This window comes from Hippocampus bargibanti, linkage group LG18 (assembly GCF_051943395.1).
Source record: "Hippocampus bargibanti isolate YZ-2025 linkage group LG18, ASM5194339v1, whole genome shotgun sequence".
Lineage (NCBI taxonomy): Eukaryota > Metazoa > Chordata > Actinopteri > Syngnathiformes > Syngnathidae > Hippocampus > Hippocampus bargibanti.
Genome location: NC_142751.1, coordinates 3,877,509 through 3,892,508, shown reverse-complemented (window position 1 = coordinate 3,892,508; position 15,000 = coordinate 3,877,509). Strand labels below are relative to the sequence as shown.

At 49.1% G+C, this 15,000-nt stretch overlaps 1 protein-coding gene and 1 long non-coding RNA gene across 2 annotated transcripts in view; one reads left to right on the top strand and one right to left on the bottom strand.

The window, feature by feature from the left end:
* Positions 1-6,770, bottom strand: part of LOC148884276 (uncharacterized) — an 8,007-nt gene extending 1,237 nt beyond the window's left edge. Inside the window, exon 1 of the long non-coding RNA XR_016118292.1 lies at positions 5,865-6,770. This is a non-coding gene — a long non-coding RNA (uncharacterized LOC148884276). The remainder of the gene's footprint in view (positions 1-5,864) is intronic.
* Positions 6,771-6,848: 78 nt separating this feature from the next.
* lin54 (lin-54 DREAM MuvB core complex component) overlaps positions 6,849-15,000 on the top strand; it is a 13,270-nt gene continuing 5,118 nt past the window's right edge. Inside the window, exons 1-9 of the mRNA XM_089020028.1 lie at positions 6,849-6,965; positions 8,642-9,232; positions 12,549-12,660; positions 12,760-12,899; positions 13,150-13,305; positions 13,401-13,593; positions 13,655-13,728; positions 13,804-14,001; positions 14,089-14,183. Of these exons, the coding sequence (XP_088876154.1) occupies positions 8,672-9,232; positions 12,549-12,660; positions 12,760-12,899; positions 13,150-13,305; positions 13,401-13,593; positions 13,655-13,728; positions 13,804-14,001; positions 14,089-14,183 (1,529 nt within the window). The 5' untranslated portion in view covers positions 6,849-6,965; positions 8,642-8,671. The remainder of the gene's footprint in view (positions 6,966-8,641; positions 9,233-12,548; positions 12,661-12,759; positions 12,900-13,149; positions 13,306-13,400; positions 13,594-13,654; positions 13,729-13,803; positions 14,002-14,088; positions 14,184-15,000) is intronic.

Genomic DNA, 15,000 nt, shown 5'->3' with positions numbered 1-15,000 from the left:
TCAAACACCGGGTCTGTGGAAAGTTCAGTCTGTGTGTGGATATCATGGCCTGCTGACAGACTTCTCTCACTGACATCCCCTCGACATGCATCGGCGGAATCATGCTCTGAAGAGAAGTGCTCATGTTCCTCTGTCTGAGCTGGAGACTGCATGACCCAGTTCTCAGTGCGCAGCTGAGTGTCCTCCTGATCATCAGGGACTGAGCTTTTGTCACTCCCACAATGTGCGTCCATCTCTGACCCCTCTGAACACGAACCAGGCTCCACCTGCCCAGAGAATGTCAAGAAGTCAACCGGGAGCAGTAAGTTCCTGTGTACGACCTTCTCTCTGCCTGTGGCATCATCTCGGATCCTGTACACATTGATCAACGGCTTCACAGACACCACGTCATAAGGGGTTGACTCCCAACGATCCGCAACCTTCCGCTTGCCCTTCTCGCCTCGATTGGCTAGTAGCACCTTGTCACCAACAGCCAATGGCGACCCCTTGACTTTGCGGTTGTAGATCTGGGCGTGGCGGGTCTGTTCCTTGGCTGCATGCTGTTGAGCAATTTGCACGGCTTCAGAAAGGTCTCTCTTCAAGGTGCTCACAAACTCATTGTGACTGACAACATTGGCGTTCTCCAAGACATGATGGAACATGATGTCAATGGGCAAGCGAGGGACACGTCCAAACATCAAATAGAATGGCGCAAAGCCCGTCGTCTCATGTACTGTGCAGTTGTAGCAGAAAGTCAACATATTCAACATTTGTGGCCATTTGGACCTAGACTTTGGGGGAAGTGTTCTGATCATCCCTCCAAGGGTCCGGTTGAATCTTTCTGCGATGCCATTACCCATGGGATGATACGGTGTTGTGTGGGACTTATGCACCCCTGCCATCTCAAGAAGATCCTTGATGAGTCTACTCTCAAAGTTGGCTCCCTGATCCGAATGGATCCTTTTGGGGAACCCATAAATGCAGAAGAACTTGTCCCACAGGCAGCGGGCAACTTGCTTTGCTGATTGGTTCCTGCAGGGGAAGGCGAGAGCCAACTTTGAGAAGTGGTCGGTGACGACGAGGACATCGGTGGTTTTCTTGTCGCCGGACTCTGCTGTCCAAAAATCAATGCATACCAGTTCCATTGGAGCCGAAGTGCGGATGTTCTCCAGGGGTGCCCGGGCGTCTGGCTCGGGGGTCTTACCCAAGATGCACCTCTGGCACTGCCTTACATGTTTTGTAATGTCTTTCTCCATCCCTGTCCAAAAGAACCGTTCACTAGCCAAGGAGAGTGTCCGAGAACAGCCCTGATGACAAGCCGCGTCATGCACACCATGTAGGACTTGGTGTTTCAGAGACCCAGGTATGACGAACTGAAAGACTCTTCTGTTCATGTGGCGATCTTTCCTTACTCTGTAAAGAGTCCCGTCACGAACTTTCAGCTTCTTCCAGTGCCTCAGCAACAAAAGAACACAGCTCGTCTCAGCTGCTCTTTCATGTTTGGTAGGTCTCATATGTCGCTGCACATAGAACATGACTCGGCTGACTGTTGAATCTTGGTGCTGCAGGTCACGTAACTGACTATGGGGAATGACAATGGAAGGGTCTTCTTCAGGTAGCTGTAGTGACAATGGGGTTGCTCCAGGGAGTCGAGAGGTCCCGCCAGTCTGATGGACGTCTAAAACTGCAGACACCTCCTGCGCATCAATTGCACTTCCAGAAGACTGATCAGGAGCTTCTCCCTGGGAAACTTCTCCATCATGATCACCAGCCATGTGGACAGCCTGACAGTTGGTGGTGAAACGGAAAGCATCCTGTACAGTCTCATTCACGACCCCTTGGACTCCATTGAGTAGGTATTGGTAGGGTTCTTTCACCAGGCGATGGCTCACGCAAGACTGAACGAAGGGTTCTCGACTCAGTGCATCAGCCACTATGTTCTTGGGCCCTGGGACGTACTTCAAGTCAAAGTCATATGCTGCCAGCTTCGACACCCACCTCTGCTCGCAGGCATCTAGTTTGGGCTTCGTCAGGATATATGTCAAGGGGTTGTTGTCAGACCATGCAGTAAAATGTCTGCCTTTTAGCCAGTGGGAAAACTTGTCACATACGGCCCACTTTAAAGCAAGAAATTCGAGCCGATGTGCAGGGTAGTTCAATTGGGCTCGTGACAGCGTTTTACTTGCAAATGCCACTGGTCTCGCAACCTTGTCATCAGGCTGAAGCTGGGAGAGGACAGCTCCAATGCCGTCAAACGATGCATCGACTGCCAGGATGAAAGGTTTCTCAAAGTCAGGGTGGGCCAACGTTACACTGTTTGACAGATCGTGTTTCAGAGTCTCGAAGGCAGTTTGACATTCAGTGGTCCAGTCCGCCGGTGTCAACTTCACATGACTTGATGCATCCGATGTGGGTTTCGACCTGCGTCTGGCCTTACCACGGGTTTTCTGGCCTGAAAGGAGCTTGAAAAGGGGCTTGGCCTTGATGGAGCAGTCCTCAATGAAGTGCTGATAATACAACACCATTCCCAAGAAAGATCTAATTTTCTTCTGCGAGGGAGTGAGGCCATCACTGTCCATTAGGTCTGGTACCTGTACACTGTTTATCGCTTCCACCTTTTCAGGGTCTGTCCGTACCCCTGACTCTGAGACAACATGGCCAAGGAACTTCACAGATCTCCGAAGAAAGTGACACTTCTTCGGAGCAAGCCTCAGATTATGGTTCTTCAAGCGGGAGAAAACCATCTCCAATCGCTCAAGCGCAATCTCTTCTGTCGGACCAAAGACCATGAGATCGTCAAGATAGCACAGGAGGCTGGTGAAGTTCTTGTCCCCGAAAATGGAAAGCATCATCCGCATGAATGTAGCCGGGCTGTTCGAAAGGCCTTGTGGCATCCGGTTATATTCATGTAGGCCAAATGGGGACGAGAAGGCGGTGTACTTCTTATGGTCCTCAAACAGGGGCACATTATAAAATCCCGAGGTGAGGTCCATGGTGGAGAAGAAGACATTTCCTCCAAGTGCGGCAAGAGCGTCAGCCTGATGGGGCAATGGGTGAGCATCGCGCTGTGTCCTCGCATTTAGCCATCTGAAATCCGTGCAGATGCGCAACTCCCCATTCTTCTTCCACACTAAGACCAATGGAGATGCATATTCACTCGTGGATTTCCGAATAATGCCTTTTTCTTCCATCTCATTGAGAGTCATTCTCAGCTTTTCATATTGACTTGGTGGCACTCTTCGATAAGGCAGGCGGAATGGTCTCTCATCCACGAGGTGTATCTTGTGCACAAATTCAGGGGCCTCTCCACAGTCCATCCTGTTCCGTGAAAATACTGCTTCATATCTCTCAATGAGTTGGAAAAGTCTGTCCCTCCACGTATCGGAGACAGCACATGCATCCAAGTCCAGATCATGTAGTCCAAGCTCGTCCAGTGCTATTTTGATGTCTTCTTTGGACCTTGGCCTTGCGGTGGCATTCTGAACAGATTGGGACATAATTTGGATGTTGTCAGGTTCAGACAAGTCTTCTGTCGCAATGCAGGGAAATACATCTGCCAGCTTTGTGTTTCTTCTCAACACCACTTTTTCAGTCGAGGGGTTGATGACCCTCACTGGGAGCCATCCATCGCCCCACATCGGTGTGATAATCCGGCCAACCAGAATCTTCCTGGATCTGCACCTTGCTTGAGTTGGTTCAACTATGACCGTGCTGCCAACTGACATTGGTGCGCAGGCGGGAAGCTTAGCCCAAACAAGATGTTCACTCTCTGGTTGCAACATCACACATTGCTGCAACTTCAGCGTGCCAACTTTGTCAGGAATCGTTCCACCCCTCCATTTCTCTGTGTTGGAAAGCAGTGAGAAAAAGTGGTGGGAGTCATCATCAATCGAACTACCGGGCTCTGACATGAGCCGCCAATAGCCTTCAGTCTTCCGCATCAGGTGAAGGATTTTCTTAATGGCATTGCTGCCAAGAATTATGTCGTCGGTTTGTCCAGGCACCACAAACATGGGCACAGCTAGCTTGCAATTGTACACGACTATTTCCAAATCACATATGGCCGAAGGCGTCACCTGATGACCACCACATCCTACAATGACAACGTCATCTGCAGAGTAACGTTTGATGTTAGGGTTGCACACTAACAATCGTGCCATAGCCGACTCACTCAATGTGCAACCAGTAGAGCCGCTGTCAATCATTGCGGTCAGGGAAATGCCTGCGACAGTGGCAGTGGTGTAGAACAAGCTATCTGACTTCAGGACCTTGTGTGTGCCTTGGAAGATAACAGTCTTCTCCGTGGGGACACTGGAAGTGAGGGACTCTAATATCGAATCAAGATCATCTGTCGAACTGTTGGGAGGGTCATGAACTTCATCCGCATCATACTCCCTTGGATGCGGAGACATTAGTTTCCCGACAGTAGTGATCTTGTGGGCTGCACTTGTGTGGGGCAGTTGCGTCTGGAGTGATCAGGTGAAAAGCACAGAAAACAAAGTCTTTTTTCGAGGCAGTGAATAAGCGCAGAATGGTCAGCGCTAGCACAGACAGCACATGGTAGCTTATTCAAACCGTCCACCATTGGAAGCCTTGACTTGCGTCTACCAGAGGCAGAGGGATTGTTAGCTCCTTGCAGCAAAACTCTTTCCAGCATGGAAATGACACGCTCAAGATTTGCGGAGTCGGGTGGCCTGGCTGAGTGGGATATTTTATCGTTGTCCTGACATGCTGTATTCTGAAGCATTTCACTTTTATTTACATGAATGGGTTGACTGTTCGCCGCAGCTGGAGTGGCAGTCCTGGGACTCATTTCTGTCTGGTACTCATCCAGGATGGCTTGGACCTCAACTGCCGACCATTTATCCACTGTTTTTGACCTAAATGTCATGGAAAGATCTTTGGATGGACAATTTTTAATAAACATCCGTGTTACGTCGAGGGAAGAACAGTCGAAATCTCTGCCCTGTTCTTTGAGACGATTGGTGGCAACTTCAGCTGCGTTGTTAAGCCTCAACCAGTAGTCATATGGGGGCTCCTTATCCCTGGGCAGTGTGGTGTAAAAGTCTGCTAGAGGGAGAGGTGAACAAGGGGCAGTAGAAAAATGCTTGCGAAGAAGGCTATAGATGGCATTTGGGTTCTGGGTTACATCAACTCCACTGTTTCTTGTGCTAACCTTGACAACATCTTTAGCTCTACCGCTGATGTTCATGAGGATTTCCTCTGCCTGATGCTCAGGAGCTACTTTTGCTCTCCTTATGTAGTTCCTCATTAGGTCTTCCCACTCATCTACATTCATTTGATCAGTGTGGTCACCCTTGAAAGTCGGGGGTTCGCGAACTTTCCTGTGCGGTAGTATCAGAACTTGTGATGAGTCAAGACTTTGTGTTGTTGTGTCAATGGGCGTGTCATGTGGGAATGAGGTGTTATGCATGGGGACGTTATGTGTTGGGCTGAGATGTGCAACAATGCTGTCTGCCAGCTGCTGGCCAATGTGTCTAATTATGTCACTCATCTGACCAACTACGTCAGGTGACTGGGGTAAGGGATCTGTCACTGGTGTGTCAGGAGTCTGTGCGCTCGTCTGAGATGTACTACACTGGGTCTGGGAAGGAACTCTGTCCCCACTAACATAAGTGGCCTCAGCTAGAACCTGCCCATTCCCCTCTACTACATCACTCTGGATGGGACTCCACACCTGTAACATGGTCGGGATGCCTCTACCTCTACCAATACACTTATTAAAAGGTGTGCTAAATGTCCCTTGGAAGGAGCTCATTCTCAAACTTCACAAAAAAAACTTACAGGAAAAAAAAAAAACACAACAATTGCAAAACAGCAGCTCAGACAATAAACACACAATTTAAAGAACGGGGTCGACACACCGTCCACCGAGTGATGGGATGAAGACACTGTGCAGCATCGCGGTCCCGGTCCGAAGTGGAGAGTCACTTGTGATCGACGGGTCACGGCACCAATGTGACGGGTGTCACAACAGTGACTGTCTTCATCTCCACGATGCTGCTGTATTAATGAAGACGAGACGCGTGGATGTGTCTTTTTATTTCTTTTATTTCTGCAACACAGTATGGCAGAAGGGATGGGTGAAGTCGCATGGGTTTCGTCTTGTGATTAACCTGAATCTCCTCGAGATTGTTCTCAAATGCAAAACATTCTAGATAACAAAACAGAATTAACAACGTGTGATCGTATAGTGGTTATTTACAGAAAAAGAGAATACAACACAAGTTCACTGTTATTTACAAGATGTCCCTGAACGCATCATGGGCGGAGACTCGGCAGAACACGCGGTGCGCTTGTAATGGCTGGCGCACAGTTCAACCAGCCACGGACACTCACGGGCAAATGAGACACGACACAAGAAACTAAATATTGTTCAATAAAAACGAAATGAAACAATTATTACCTGCAACACAGTATGGCAGAAGGGATGGGTGAAGTCGCATGGGTTTCGTCTTGTGATTAACTGCGCAATAGAAAAGCACTATGAAGCTAAGTTCCACTCGACAAAACGTGAAGTAAATAATGACACAAAAAGTAATCTGGACTCGAAATGAATAAGGGAACTAATTAGATAACACTAGACAGTACAAAAGGGGAAACAAAATAAGATATTGTCATGAAAATGCGCGTTAATCAAGACCAACAGAAAATTGCGACTCACCCTGAATCTCCTCGAGATTGTTCTGGAAACTATGGGCGGGACATAGTGCCACACTGTGCGCCGTTGCGTCACTTCCTTCATAATTTAATAATCTAAGTGCACAACTCCGTTACATTTACCTGTCAGTGAATAGATACTGCTACCGTATCTTTAAGAATGACGTAGTAATGACGTTCATGGGGAAGGCGTGGCCGACCCGTGAAATGTCAGGGAGGAATGGCGCTCGGCGCGGTATTTTGAACAATCGTCTTTTGCGCTGCTCGTTTCGCCCGCAAACGCTGGCCCACGTCAGATAACTCAGGTAAGCGCAATTCGATGACTGAGTCCGGCCGCAGTTCCGGCGAAAGACATGATCTTCACCACACGCGAAACCATGTTTTTATAGTGGGCAAAATAACCGTAGAGCTGAAGCTAGCTTGGCTTAGCGCTGCTCGGTAAGTTTGCTAGTAGTACAGACAGCAGTTCCTCTCCTCGCCCTGGTTGATGCCGCTTCATACTGGGGCCCGGCAGGCTGACAAGCACCCGCCGCCCGTCAAAGTCTCAATGACCAACCAGTTTAGGTCATTTTACAAACAGAGGGAGAGAATAGCCGCGTTCATGGACACGGCAAGTTGTCCGGGGTAGGTGCTAACGTTCCATAGTCGATAACTGGACGTTTATTTATTTTTTGCAAGTGTTGTTTCGCTGGTGTGATGTTAATTCACCACACTGGCGTATCATATCCACATTGTTCTCTAGTTTTCCTGTGTTTTTCGCAATGCTCCCCCTACACACAACCACGTAACGCATTTAAAAAGGCCACCTTCATTAATGAGTCGGTGTCTTAACATCGAGACTATTTTGTTTTCCACTATCGGAATGATCTTCAGTGACAGATGGGGAGAAGAGTATCGCAAAACTAAATTTAGCCACGTTCGCCAAGGGTGTAAAACCTCCTGTCGCATTGCTGCGAACTTAGGTCACCGCCGAACGTGTTTTTTGCTTTGGTTAAATATTTATTCTTTCAAGTAAAGCCAGCACACTCCCTACTGTTAGCTCGCTGTTAGCCGCGCAGCTAGCAGGACTGATGACGAGAGAAAAATGGCGGATCTTTCGAAATCCAAGTTCGGCCTGAAATAGTAACTCAGCCAAATATCTCGCCTGCCCCTTTTCTCCTCGTCTCCCCGGGTTGGAGCCTTCCTCCGTGGATTGTTTTGACTTCCCTTCACACATTGAAATCAATACAACTTTGCGGTTGTTTGTACAAAAGCATCCGGTTAGCCAAGCACGGGGCAAGCGAGCCCCTCGGTGGGGAAGTCTCAAAGATTCTGCCGGGGATGATGACGACGAGAACGACGATGATGATGGTGATGCTGTCGTAGGTCACCTCTTGTCAGCTGTCAGTCTCACTCGCAAGCCATTCGGTGACGGGAAAAGCTCATTTACTTGACATCTTTAAGTTAGAAACGACGCTATTTTGGATGGGTGGGCTAACGCTAGCAAAGCTTCCTGGCTAATTTGTTTACGTTTTCCGCCAAGCTTTTAAACGGGAATACAAAGATTGCTAACCAACGCACATGTGCTTATTTTTTAGCATTCATACATTTCAGCTCATGCATCTTTAAGGTTGTGCTGAAATGTGTTGTTCTGCATTCTAGAACTTCTACAACTCCGAACTAGTACCTCATATGCTTTCAATGTTTACACTGTAAACTTAATCAATAAGTGCAGGAAAGAAAAAAATCTGCGGCTTGAGATTAAGTTTACCGGTTGCGAATGAATGAGTGGATGAAAACATTCTTAGGGACAAAATGCTGACGTTTCTGCGCAGTCTGGAGTCCTGTACGCAGGCATTTTTTATTGACAATGAACGCAACTCATCTCATTTTATGGCAAGTCGCAGTTTGGCAGATGGCGATGGATTCTGGTCAAAGTCATAATAAAACCAGTCTCGGTTGTCCTGTACATGTTAGAGTCGTGTCCGTTTTTATGTTGAAGGTGTACCGGGGGTGCTGAGTTGTCGCCAACATGGACGTGGTGTCACCCGAGCTCAACAGCCTTCTTCCGGATGAAATCATGGACATGGAGGCCGTGGAGGAGGTGACGCAGACCAGCCGGGATGCCCCCGTTGCCATGGAAACGGACACCACCCCGGAAAGCGTGGCCGTCTCCGCTTCCGTTTTGTCCTCCCCGCCGGCGACCGCGAGACCACCGCTGGCCACCTCCACCAAGACCACGGACAGCATCACGGGGATCACGGTCACCGCCGGCGCCTCACAGAAGCCGCCGGCGCCGCTCAACATCTCCGCCGCCAACCATCAAATCATCCTCAACAAGGTGGCTTCCGCCCAGGCCACCGAGGCTGTGCGTTCGGCGGGGGGCCAAAAGCTTCTGGTCACCACCATCGGCAAGACTGGACAGCCCATCGTGCTGCAGCTGCCCCACGCCGCTGCCAAGCCCGCGGGAGCGGCTGACGCCAAGTCCATCAAGTTGGTGACCATTGGCGGAAGGTCAGATTTGAAGCCGCTGGTCGGGAGCGCTGCCGCTCAGGTGGCCTCCTTGCAAGGGCAGCAGCTCAAAACGCTGCAGGTTGGTTCCGCTATCCTTTCCCGCATTTATAGCACTTTGGCTTTGCATAGCAGGGAAATATTTGGGGGCTTTCAGTCACGGTTACTAAATACCAAAATGTACATTTGGATGTCTTTAAAGGACAACCGACACAATTTTTTTGTTTCCTAACTGACATGAGAAAAATGCTTGATAGCATCTAAAATACCCAAAACACGCAGGGTGATATTTTTAGTCAAACGTAAAACACCAATAAAAATGACTTAAAGTTGTCCAAAACTGCCACTAATGAGCTCAAAACTGGAGAAATTCAAGAAGTCCCGCCCCCTGTTAGTGACGTCTCGTCAGGATACTCCTTCACAAACTGCCTTGCTCCAGAATCAAAACAATGGCTTCTGAGAGTTCAGATTCGGAAAAAGATCCATTCTTGTTACTCATCCAGTTATTTAGAATTTAAACGTGGGGCCAAGAAAAGCATTCGTGTTCGATTCAAAGAAAAGACTGACTGTCTGAATAATACAGTAATGTCCCGTTCATGTGTTGTGCACGTCACGGTCACGTGGGCATTACAATACGTACCAGGTTTGACTGTCATCGAAGTGTCCTTTCGGATACATCAAAGAGCTCGGTCCCCATTCTGAAGAATGTCATCATCTTTGGCTTGGAAGAGCTCCATTTTACTTATATACATCCAACAAAATAATTTACAAGCTGGATGATCAGCCTCAAGAAGAGTTATCCATCGCTAACTCCGGTTAGCACTCGTTGTCTTCAGCTCTGGTCCGTTGGAAATGGCTGGTTATTCCGCTGAGAATTTGTGTAAACTTACACCTTCTTTATGCGTGTTACCGCATTTTGCTGCCACACAACGATTCATCATCGCGTTATTTAAGTAGTTTTCCTTCTAATTTCGCAATCAACATGGTGTTTTCAGACGAAAAAAAGTACCCAAAATGCATTGTGTATCGCTTTCTCGGTCAGGGGCGTTCCCTCTGCGACGTCACTCCGGCATCGTCATCAACTCGAAAACAAGAAATATAAAATAAATATAAATAAAATCTAGCTATATGCGGTGGAATCGTTGTAAAATACGCTCAGTAGAAGTCATTTGAAGTGATTTTACAAATTATGAAAACAACTTGTCTGGATGTGTCGGTTGTCCTTTAAAGGACAACCAACACCATTTTTTTTAGTTTGAGAAGGTCGTTCGTGACGTCACGCCAGGATACTCCAGACACAAAACAATGGCTTCAGAGAGTTCAGATTCGGAGAAGATGCTTTCTTGTTACTCATCCAGTTCTGAATCTGATTCAAATAGTTCTGAAGAGGAAAGCATAAATGTTTGCAATCGATTAAAGAAGTCCTTTCGTATCAATTCGAGCCGTCTGGACTCCAATGTAGCGCCCAGAAAATGCACAAGATGGCGTACAAGCTCCGTTGGAAATGGGCTGATTTGTCTGCTGAGAATTTGTGGGCACTTTTATAGTGTTACCGCAATTGGTAGTGTTGGTGCAACACATAACGATTCACCATCGCGCTATTTATGTGTTTTTCCTTCTAATTTCGCCACCAACACAGATCAACACGATGTTTTCAGACCAAACAAAGTACCCAAATGCATTGTGTGTCGCTTTCTTGGTCAGGGGCGTTCCTTTAGTGACGTCACGAACTTAAAAGGTAAGACGCAAGTCTTAAAAGGTAAAATATAGCTATATGTAAAGAGTTTGATGGTTCTCTTTATTTGTAAGTAGGTTCGTTGTCAGATCTCCCCAGGCAGGTGACGCGCAGAGCTTGATCGTGGTGTGGAGTCCGTCCGACGCCCGGCGTCAGCCGGGCGCCTGAGCGGGTCTTTGCAAGTCTCTTTGAGTCTGTGAGTCCGAGATGAGTCTGAGATGATTCTGCCCCGTGGTTCGCCCAATCTCTCTGTCCCGCGACAGCTCCTTTTATACAATTTGCAAGCGTGTGCTATGCGTCAGGGTGATACGCACATCAAGGAGATCAAGGAATTGAAAGACATGAAAGTGTTGAAAGGCGCACTTCAAAATGATACACGCGTGTGACGCAACAGGGCTCCCCTCCTGGATCCGAAGTCGGTGAAAGCGATGAAGGAAAAAGAAATAAAAACAAAAGTCATTCTGCGACATGGTGAGGCCAGGCAAGATGACGGTCACCGGGCATGGCAGGCGTCGGTGGGGTGGTTGCCGGGGAAGTTTCGTGGTGCCTGAAGTCGTTGTACGGGAGCACGGCAAAGAGTGCTCTACGACTGCCAGTTTGAGTCGATCGATGGAAACTTTCCTCGCGGCCGTCGAGTCGATGCCGGAAGGTCTTCTCACCGTGAATTGTTCGGCTGGGATCAGTCAAGTCGGAGAATCGATGAGGGATTGTGAGGACGAAGGTGCGTGGGGTTGGCCATGCTGCCGGGCACGGACAGGCCGGTCATCGGCGACGGTGGCGATGATCGCGCTGTCATGGCGCTCTGCAGGACGCTGAGGAAGAACGCTGACGTCGGCGGCCGTGTCGGCCATGAAGCGTCTTCCCGAAGTCCGATCGTGGACATAAGCGATGTCCGACGATGTCCGATCGTGGACATATATGATGTCCGATCGTGGACATAAGCGATGTCCGACGATGTGCGATCGTGGACATATACGATGCAGCTAGTTGCAGAGTCGCCAGGCGAATTGGACGATGTCGGCCATCAGGGTGCGGCAGGTTTCACGGTGGGGTCGGGGCGCCCACGGGTGGTGGCGGCCCATCGGGAGCTCGGCTTGAGGGGTCTTGCTGTGAAGATGCCGCGTTCATGGGCGGCTGGGAAATCTGGATCTTTCCATTTGGAGAGTTGATTGGGCTATATGCGATGGAATCTTTGTAAAATGTGCTCAGCAGAAGTCATTTGAAGTGATTTTACAAATTATGGACACAACTTGTCCTGTCCGGAGGTGTCAGTTATCCTTTAAATGGCATTTCATTTGTCTTTTTAATCACCAAAACCAAAATTGATAGAGTATGCATTAAAGCGCACCATGATGTGGTTTTCTTTATGACAGCTGGTCTATTTATCTGTCCTTGCATGAGCGTACTGTTTTTGTTTTGTTTGATTATTTCGCTCATATTCTGTCCGTCTCGTGCTCACCGGTCACATGTTCATTCACACGGCTGCCGTTTGTCTGTCGTGGGGTTCGATTCACAAAAAAGACCTGTGGGCGTGAGCATTTTTTTAAATAAAATTTAGTTCCAGCTTCCTTTACAATTGTTTTTGCTATCAAATCAAAATTTCGCGATTGTCTGAATTGAACAACTACGGACACGTGTGACGTATGTTTTTTGTTGTGTGCAGATTGCCAAGAAAACGCCGGTGTCCTCGACGGCGCCCATCAAGTTCATCATCAACAAACCGGCCAACAGCAAAGCGCTGAGTCCTCAGACGTCAGGCACTCCCGTCCTAGCCGGTGAGTCCAATGAATGACGCTCATTCAGCGCTAGCGCCTTTTCACACGCGTAGACTAGCCGTTCCGTCGCTAACGGGGTGGGGGGCGTCTTCTCGGCAGGGCGGGTGCTGGCGCAGAATTCACCCGGCTTGCCTCAGAGGCCGATCACGCTCGCAGAGTCCCCCCACAACGCCACCATCAGCATCCAAAGCATCGCCGGCAAAAAGATCGCCATTTCCCCCCTCAAGACTCCGAGCAAGGTGAAGGGAGCTTCAGGCTAACTTAAAACACGCCCGCCGGCCATCTTATTGGCTCCATTTTTTGTTGCGCTAGCCCCTTGTTTTTTTTTTTCCAACTTGGGCTACTACAATTTAGCATAAATGCTAGCCACCGCCTGGTATGTGGCAGCATAACATGATACAACACAATACTAGCTTGTCTCCAAACTGAGCATTTTTGGCCGCTATTGGCACTTGATTCTTCTTTTTTTGTTTTTTGTTTTTCCTTCAGGTTACTGTGGTGTCTGTGGGGTCGCCGACCTCCGGGTCCACTCAGAAATCCATGACGCTGCCCGTCAGCGTTGCGCTGAGCCAGCAGATCCTCTCCATGCAACAGTCGACGACTGTGTCGCCCGTCAAGGTGGCCACCAGCCAGACGGCGGCGCAGGTTAATAAATATTTACCAGACGTTCGGGATTTCTTGCTGTGCGCACATTCTCGGGTTCAAGGTCGTAAAGCACCAATTTGATGCTCTCCTCCCAGAACATCAAACCGGTACAGTCGGTGGCGGTGGGCGGCTCCCAGTTCAAGACCATCATCCCGCTGGCGGCGCAGTCCAACTTGCAGCAGATCCAAGTGCCGGGCAGCCGCTTCCATTATGTGCGGCTGGTCAGCGCCACCACAGCGAGCGGCGTCGCGCAACCCGCCGCTCCCAGCAGCAGCGCCCTGCAGACAGGTGAGTGGCGAGGGTGCGGAAGCCACGAGCGAATGACGGCTAAATGTGGCGCCTCCCACAGCCAAACCCATGGTGGTCAGCACGGGGGCGGTGAGGATGTCGGTGCCCATCGTCACGGCACAGACGGTCAAGCAGGTCAAGCCCGCCTTACCTCAGACGCTTCGTCTTCCTGAATGGGGATTGGCGGCTAAGGCTATGCTTGATGCGCAGGTGGCGCCCAAGCCGCTGACGTCGGGAGCCCAGGTGGTCGGCGGTGCGCCGTCCCAGCAGCGCCTCATCATGCCCGCCACGGCGCTGCCACAAATACAGCCCAACTTCGCCAACCTGCCGCCGGGCACCGTCCTGGCGCCGGCCCCCTGCGCCACCAACTTAGGCTACACCGTCTTGCCGGCGCAGTACGTCACGCAGGTTGGTTTTTATTTTGGAGGCCGTCATTTCCGTCATTCCCAAGCGTCACGCGTGTGATGTTGACGTGTGTGTTTGTTTATCGAGAAGCTGCAGCAGGCGCCCATCGTGACGCTGGCCAACAACTCGGTTTTTGCCGCCTCCTCCGCTGCCATCCAGACGCAGGCCCGGCTTCCGCTCAATGGGTGAGTTAGACAACAAAGTTCTCATTTTTGAGGGGGGTTGATTGGTAAATTGTGTTTTCATATCAGTGAGGGGGCGGGGGACGTAACAACATTTATAGCATTGATTTTGGCAGTGGCGGGCTGGGCATTTCCAACCTAGGCCTACAGGAGCACTGTCTGAATCGATTCAACCCTTATAGGGTTGTTTCCTAACTGACATCAGAAAAACGTTTTACAGCATCTAAAATACCCAAAACACGCAGGCTGATATTTTTAGTCAAATGAAAAACACCAATAAAAATGACTTAAAGTGTCCCGAAACTACTTCAAAATGTCCTCAGAAAGTTTCTGTTTCTGAAGGTCCCGCTCGAGAATCAAAACAATGGCTTCAGATTCGGAGAAGATGCTTTCTTGTTACTCATCCAGTTCTGAATATGATTCAAATAATTCTGAAGAGGAAAGCATACATGTTTGCAATTGATTGAAGAAGTCCTTCCGTATCAATTCGAGCCGTCTGGACTCCTATGTAGCTCCCAGAAAATGCACAAGATGGCACCCAAGCTCCGTTGGAAATGGGCTGATTTGTCTGCTGGGAATTTGTGTTAGCTGGTATCAAATAGTTGTCTTGGTGCAAAACTCACCATCGCGTTATTTATGTGTTTTCCTTCTAATTTCGCCATCAACACGGATCAACGCGAAGTTTTCAGACCAAACAAAGTACCCAAAATGCATTGTGTCTCGCTTTCTCGGTCAGTGACGATACCTACCGTGATGTCACGGTAGGTATCATCACCAACTCAAAAACAAGACTTCCTGAATATTGAGCACGAGTCTTAAA